Source organism: Argentina silus (genome assembly GCF_951799395.1).
Source record: "Argentina silus genome assembly, chromosome: Y".
NCBI lineage: Eukaryota > Metazoa > Chordata > Actinopteri > Argentiniformes > Argentinidae > Argentina > Argentina silus.
The window spans coordinates 16,580,001-16,588,087 of NC_139654.1; the positions used below are offsets into that span (position 1 = coordinate 16,580,001).

An 8,087-nucleotide genomic window follows, 5' to 3' on the forward strand; every position below is an offset into this window, starting at 1 on the left:
TGTTTTACATGTTTTTATACAGACTTCAAACAGGTGCCTGGTCTTACTTTGGGGAAAAAACACCCTGTCAGTCAGTGACTTCAACAGTATAAGGAAGCTGTATTGAGGTAAGAGAGACATTACTTCTAATCTGGTCTGATGTGTGTGTAGGCGGATGTCTGGACTTACGTTGGTGTTCTTGTCTCCGTACTTCAGACACAGAACACACTGCCTGTTGTCACTTACACCAGGGGGAGGGAGAAGCTCCGGACTGTCTTCACGACTCAGGTCTGAGAGAGTGAGAGAAAGAGAAGAGAAAACACACACACACACATTCTAGCGATTGACAACCTGACAGATCTCGGGCAATAGACAGAACTCCAATAGCTTTAGAACTATGACAGATGAACCAAGACAAGCACTGCACACATATGAAGTACACAGATCTTTCTCTGTCTTAGTCTGTCCAGGCCAGAGAGTCCACAAGTGTGGAGGTGTGAGAGAAGACTCACCATGGAGCAGTGGAGGAGGAGGAGGCGGCGAGGGAGAGTCCAGCTCTCCGGGGGTCTTGGGCCGAGGGGCAGGTATGATCTTCTTCATGTGGGGGGGCTGCTCAGCGCGGGCGTTCTCCTCTCTCTCCTGCCACCTGGCGTAGTTATGGTCCAGGGAAGGGGGCAGAACCGCGTTGGGGAGGACTAGGCCACTGACAGACAGACAGACAGACAGACAGACACACACACACACGTTCTGATGTGTCCTGGTATGCCTGATGCTTTCTTAGTGTGTTTCACATGAAGAATCTTAGAAGCATTAATTCAATAAAGCCAGTCATCATGGGATGCTAATACTATTAGCCATCCTCACAAACTAGAAACTGTGGATTCCCAGGTTTCTCAGCAACAACAAACAAACAACACTGCTGCACAGTAGTTCTATGCCAAAGTAATGCATTCTGTCAATAGTGAAGTGTAGACCCTCCAAAAAGCCCAACCCATTTCTAACCACGTTGTTTGTGTATGTGAATGAAGGACTGAAATGTTTACAACTTTTAACAAAGACAAAAAATAAAGGCCTGTAAATATTTAAATTAACAAATGGGATTGACTAGCGGTCTAACAGCAGGCTAACCACAGGGCGGCCACAGGCGTTTGTCAACACTTGTAGGTGAAACAAGACACTGCGCGTTGGGCCCCCACAATGCCATGGGAGCATGCAGAATGCAAGGTGATGAAAAGGTGATATGCAGCGAGCCAATCAGAGGGAAGGATAGACAGATGGACCGGACTAGATAAACAGACAGACGACACACTTGACACATCCTATGGAGTTAAACTGTAGTATGTTATGGTTACATTAGCCATCTTTTGAGTTCAGATAAAAACCCTTTCAGCATGCGCAAATAAGCCCTATCATTTGTATAACCAACTCATCTACTGGAACCATTATAATTCAGCTGATCATTTCAATATGAATCATTGATGTGACAGTATATGTCCCGATAAATGTCTGTCTGTATAATCTCACTGATGCAGTATGTTGCTGTCGGCTAGATACTCACTTGTTAGAGACTTTGTGTGTTTCCCAGAATCTGGACTCCTTGACATTAAACCAGGGGAAGACCCTCTCCATTTGCTGGAGCAGACACAAGAGAAAGGAGATGTTAACAGCTGTATGTGTGTGTCAGAGTGTGTTTGTGTGAGTACAATGCTCTCCTCACCCGTGTGAAGAAGGACTTGACCATGCTGTTGGCCTTCCTGCTCTCAGGCTGTCCTCTGTCAATGTTCATGGCTGTCTGGATGATCTTCACTATGTCATCACTGAACTCTAGCTGGAACAGAAAACACACTGACTGAGTGACACACTGTCTCTCTCTCCACTTTTTAAAAAATAATTTACTTGAGACCTTTAATCTATTTTACTACAAAACACAGAACTGTATGGCGCTGGAGACGATGAATATGAGGTTAAACATCGGTGAAGTGTCCCTTTAAGACTGGTCCTGGACTGTTTGGTAAGCTGTGATATGGCTGCAGAAATTATATAGTACCACTCTCAAATTCATAGAGGGAGTTACAGATGCAAGGCCTGACACAGTCCATGAGATGAACATGATGCTTTTATATATATGTTGAAGCCAGTGGAGGCAGAAATCGGACAGGCTCATTGTAATGCATGGGATGGAATGTGGAATGATCCCAAACACGTGTTTAATACCATTCCTTATTCTGTTCCATGCATTACAATGAGCCTGTCCTCCGATTTCTACCTCCACCAGCCTCCCCTGTTTGAAGCAATACGCCGTTTCGTTTACCAGACTCACCACAGACTTGTAGTGGTCCTGATCCATCTTCTTCTCCACTGACTCCAGGTCGAGGGGGGTGTCGCTGGGGGGTTTGACCTCCGTCAGGACCGGGGGGTCGGGACCCTCGGGAGAACGACGGGAGGGGAGAGACTCTTCTGTCTCTGGGTTCAACTCTGGAGGCTTCATCACAGCCTGGGGGGGAAATACAACACACCTCAATGTATCTGAGTGTTTACCTGTTTGTAGCAGAGGTAGGTGTGTGTGTGTGTGTTTGGTGAGGTTTACCTGTCTGTATCGGAGCAGGTGTGTGGAGGTGCACGAGTTGAGCAGTGCGGTCAAGACCTGGCGGACACACCCCTGCAGTTCCTTCTCCAGTGCAGTCCTCCACTCTGCTGGGGGGTGCTCTGTACAGATGGTGCAGATGTAGGCTACGCTCTCTGGTAGCTTAGACATCAGTTCATACATCTCATCTAGGAGGCAATGGAGAGGGGGAGAGGAGGAGAGAGGGAGAAAGGGAGGAGAGAAAGGGGAGAATAAAACAAGGAGAGAAGAGAGATTACTTCTCACTCGTCATCACTCTGACACTGTATACAAATGCATTAACTAAACACAAACAACCAGACCAAAAGTCATGTCCAGCCCTCTCAGTACCACCAGCTGTAGTCAGATAGAGAGTACAGTAGCCTATAGACTCACCTGTGAGGTTCTCACACTTGGAATGCACCCAGTGGTCGCAGCGCCCACACTGCATCATCTTACTGTCATAGTCGTCATCATCATAGCACTTGTCACACAGCGGGCAGAAGTTACCTGGGAACGCACGCATGTGCGCACACACACACACACGCACACGCGCAAACGCACGCACACACACACACACACACACACACACACACACACACACACACACACACACACACACACACTAGACAGCTCTTTACCCATAACCCTATTCAACACAGGTGTTCATTGTATTGGTAAAGAAGCAGAGGCCAGGGGTGAGTTTCACCAAAGGTATCGTGTTTCGCCAGTGTATCGTCAGTGAATAGCTTTCTGGGTAATGTAGTGAATGTCAGGCGACAGTACTACTTACCTTTAGAGAAGAGTTTGGCACAGTCGTGACAGAGGGAGAAGTCATGTGACCACTGGGCATCCCAGGCCTTGCCTGGTTTAGTGGCCCCGCAACTCTTACAGCGCACACATGCGGTGCACACCTACACAGGACAGTGCACACACACACAGGTTTTGCTTAGTTTTACAATATAATACACACAAAGTAGTGTGGAGGAAGAGGGGAAGGACAGTGTGAATGTAATGTGTATTCAGTGTATGCATGGAGAGAGAAGAAAGAAAGAAAGAGAGGGGGGAGAGAGAGCGAGCGCGAGGATGGTGTGAATGGAACTGTGTGCAGGGAGAGAGAGAAGGGATGGTGTGTGTGTAGGGAGAGAGAGAGAGAGAGAAGGGATGGTGTGTGTAGGGAGAGAGAGAGAGAGAGAGAGAGAGAGAGAGAAGGGATGGTGTGTGTGCAGGGAGAGAGAGAGAAGGGATGGTGTGTGTGCATGGAGAGGATGGTGTGAATGGAACTGTGTGCAGGGAGAGAGAGAAGGGATGGTGTGTGTGTAGGGAGAGAGAGAGAGAGAGAGAAGGGATGGTGTGTGTAGGGAGAGAGAGAGAGAGAGAGAGAGAGAAGGGATGGTGTGTGTGTAAGGAGAGAGAAGGGAACTTCTGTCTTTTTTGTCAGTCTGTAAAAACCAAACTCCACCCTGAGCCAAGCTGCCAGCAGCCCAGTCAGCATCGGAACCACATCCTCTGACCCCTCACACGGTTTTTCCTTGTTTTCCAAATAGCTAATTTGGCCAGTCCTGAAATGAAATTCATTAGTGTGTTTACATATTTTTTCTTTGCAAAGTAGTGTGGACCATAGATAAAAAGACAAGAAGAAAAATGTTCTCCTAAGCCTTGAAACCATGACTGCAGTCGGCTGAAAAGTCGAACCAATCTGGAAAACTGAGTAAACAGATGGTATATTGTTTCTGTCTGCGAGCAGAAAGGACAGCCGTCCCCTGTGCCAGGATTGAGGTGCACCAGATACCTGTTTGTAGCTATGGCCCCATGTACAATCCTCCACTGGAGGTCACCTGTCCGTTTGTCAATGGGGGGTTTATACAGGGACTGCCAACAGCCCCTCGGGGACGATCCCATGCCAAAAAACTCCTCCTCGACACCTTCACCCCTGCCAGGGAGCGTAAGTTTGAAACCTTCACGCTGATATGATAGACTGCTTTCTTCCCCAGAGTCTCAAAGTCTCCCAACTCTGGGGTTGTTAGAAACAGCAGGATGTCCTCCTTATCCTGCCACTGTCCCACAGCAGGAGAGACAGCCAGGGAAGGAAAGACATGCTCATATTCATCATCCCATTGGCCAGATAGAGTACAGTCAGAGCAAATGCTCTGAGGACTTCTGGCAGGGAAGCACAGACCTCCTCCATCAGCCTGAGCAGCAGTCTGTTGGATCTGATGTTAAGCAGTTCAGCTAGCTGAGGGATAGAGGAGGTCTTCATGAGATGACCCAGCTTAACACAGCCAGCCTCTCTCAGTCTGGATCTCAGGCTGACAGAAGACAGAAGCTGAGAGGTGATGAAACTGTTTCCAAACAGGGGCTCCTCAAAGAGCCACATCCCTGGTGTCATCACAGCCTTCCGATGGAACGTTAAAAACTGCCATGCCTGTAAGACAGACTGGTAAAAAGGTGTCAGACCAGTGGACTGGGGCCGAAGGGGCTGTGGACTGGGGCCCCAGACCAGTGGACTGAGGCCGAAGCAGGAACAAGTGTTTATTGTATCCTAAGCGTCCAGCCCTCCTCAGCAGCAAACAGGCAGTGTCTAACCATGGCAGGCCAAAGCTGTAAAGCAGTCTCTGAGCTGTCTGCAGCCTGAAGGCTGTGATACGTGATGTAATGTCAACCAGGCCCTGTCCTCCCTCCTGTACCGGCAGGTACAGTATCGCTGATCTCAGCCAGTGCTGCCCTGACCAGAAGAAATCCACAACTGCCCTCTGAATTCCTTCAATCAGGCCCCTTGGTGGAGGTAAGACTATCAGTCTGTGCCAAAGGGTCAAGGCAACCAAGTTATTGACAATCAAGAATCTCCCCCTGTAGGAAAGCTGAGGTAGCAACCATTTCCATTTAGACAGTCTGGCACACACTCTCTCCATAGCACCCTCACAGTTCTTCCTCTGAAACTCCTCTGTTCCCAGAAAAACACCCAAAATGTTCATGCCCTGCCTTCCCCAGCTGAGGTTTCCTGGTAACTTTGGCGTTTCCTTGTCTGCCCACTGCCCAACCTGCAAAGCTCCACTTTTTTCCCAGTTCACTTTTGCTGAAGATGCCCTTTCATCCATATCTAAACTACTACCCAGGAACTCCACATCTCTCTGGTCTCTGACAAACACATTAATGTCATCAGCATAAGCTGACACCACCAGCGAGGGCCGCTGAGGCAACCCTGGTAACATAAGTCCTGATAGCTTGGATCTTAATCTATTCAGAAGAGGCTCAATAGCTAAAGAGTATAGCTGTCCAGAGACAGGACATCCCTGTCTAATGCCTCTCTGAACCTGTACTGGACAGCTCAGCCAACCACCCACTTCCATCAAACAAAAAGCTTGATTATACAACAAACCCAATATTGACACACAACCTTCTCCAAAACCAAAAGCTCTTAAAGTGGAAAAAAGAAAACCATGGTCAACCCTATCAAACGCCTTCTCCTGATCTAATGATATAATTCCAACATCAATATTATACAGTTTACAAATATCAAATAAGTCTGTCATGAGAAAAATATTGTCCATGATGGATCTGTCCAGTACACAGTATGACTGGTCTCTTTGGATTATCAATTCTCGAAAATGTTTAAGCCTGTTGACGAGCACTTTTGAAAGAAGTTTGTAGTCTGTGCATAACAAAGCCACTGGTCTCCAGTTCTTAAGTAAAGCCACATCTCCTTTTTTGAGTAAAAGTGAAAAAACTGCATGCCGACAGGATGCCAGTAACAGGCCTGTCTGAGAACACTCCTGCAGCACCTCCCACAGGTCGCCTCCCAAACACTTCCAGTAGTGCTTATGAAAGTCTGCCGGCAGTCCGTCCAGTCCAGGAGCTCTACCAGGAGCCATCTGACCCACAGCAGCAGTGAGCTCCTCCAGGGAGATGTTGGCATTCAGGACAGCTCTGTCCTCGGAGCCCAGCTGAGGAAGCCCCTACAGCAGCCTGAAGAGGGTGCTGTAGAACTCTACGGCATGTTGTCTCATCTCAACCAGGTCAGTCGTCACCGTACCATCAGGGAGGCGGAGACAGACCATTTGTTTGGTCCGAGAGACGGACTTCTTCAGGTTAAAGAAGAAGGAGGTGGGAGCATCCATGTCTCTAACGCTGGTGAACCGTGACCTGACCAAAGCCCCTTTAACTCTTTCATGTAAAAAAACAACCTAATTCCTGTTTCTTTTGTTGAAGCCTGTGACTGTCCGTGCTGTTGTGAGTGAACTGACTGTTTTCCAAATCCCTAATTTCTTTTTCTAAATCCTGAATGACTCTTTTGACCCTCACTGTAGAATATTGTGGACAAAAAAACTTGTATGTGGGCCTTGCCCACTTCCCACAACTGACTTTGGGATTCAAAGTCCCTCTTCCTTTCTCTCCAGAACGTTTCAAATGTCTGACAGAAATCGCTGTCCTGAAGCAGCTTCACATTAAAGTGCCAGTATGAGCTGCATTTAGTGGTTAGTGAGATATGAAAATCTCAACTCACTAAGTGATGTTAAACCTACTTGGTAAATGTAACTGTTCAATAACCTGTTGCTAAAACTATGTGACATGTAAACCCTATCTAGCCTGGCTGCACTCACATTCCCATCCAACACCTTAACCCATGTGTACTGCCTAACTTTGGGATGTTTGACCCTCCATACATCTACTACACCTGACTCTGAAGTGACGGATGACTGTAAGTGAGGTTCCTCTCCTGTTCTATCTAATGTAAAATTCGTAGTGCAATTCCAATCTCCCCCCCCCCCCCCCCCCATCACTGCACATTCACTCTGATCACTCTGCTTTAAGAAATCCTTTATTTTCGGAAAGATGTCCAGCCTGTCTGAGTCCTGATTCGGAGCATAGATGTTAAAGAAACAGAAAGATATGTCCTGTATTTCTGCTCTGACCACTAAAGCCCTGCCTTTCACTATCTCTGTGGTGGAGATGATATTAACATCAAGCCCTGGAGAATGGCTACACCAGCAGAGAAATTAGTCCCATGAGACAGAATATCCTGGCCCTTCCACCACAAACCCCAGTCTCTCATTCTCTTTATCGCTGTGCGTTTCCTGCAGGAAAACTATATCTAACCTTTTCTGTGTGATCATTTCTGAAATGACTGCTCTCTTCTGTCGATCCCTCCCACCATTAATATTCAAAGAGCCGACCCTCACCTTGTGCATAAAAGACTAGGAGAGAGAAAGATGATATAAACAGGTAGAGGAAACAATAAGAGGAAGATCACCCAGTGCAACACATTCATCATGACCTTACTTATGAAGCCTTTTTGAACCTTTTCCTTTATTAGTCTCAAGCATCTTCCTGAGACTTGTCATGTGTTTTTTCAAACTGAAACATTTTATTCATCCAACACATCAACACCAACTACTTTCTGCAAAGTCAACACGCTTTTAATAATTTTTTCTGCATCTGGAAAATATTCCAAAAGTTTCATTGAGGAAGCCATTAATTTCCCCTAGCGTGTGCAGATCTCCACTGT

The 8,087-nt window shown here is 47.0% G+C and overlaps 1 protein-coding gene across 1 annotated transcript in view; it reads right to left on the reverse strand.

Moving 5' to 3' along the window:
* LOC310824188 (histone-lysine N-methyltransferase 2A-like) overlaps positions 1-8,087 on the reverse strand; it is a gene marked incomplete at its 5' end in the record, with an annotated part of 125,568 nt that overhangs the window by 41,795 nt on the left and 75,686 nt on the right. Inside the window, 8 exon segments of the mRNA XM_083696998.1 lie at positions 169-269; positions 492-682; positions 1,538-1,611; positions 1,697-1,807; positions 2,300-2,473; positions 2,567-2,751; positions 2,978-3,091; positions 3,375-3,495. Coding sequence (XP_083553124.1) covers positions 169-269; positions 492-682; positions 1,538-1,611; positions 1,697-1,807; positions 2,300-2,473; positions 2,567-2,751; positions 2,978-3,091; positions 3,375-3,495 — 1,071 coding nt within the window.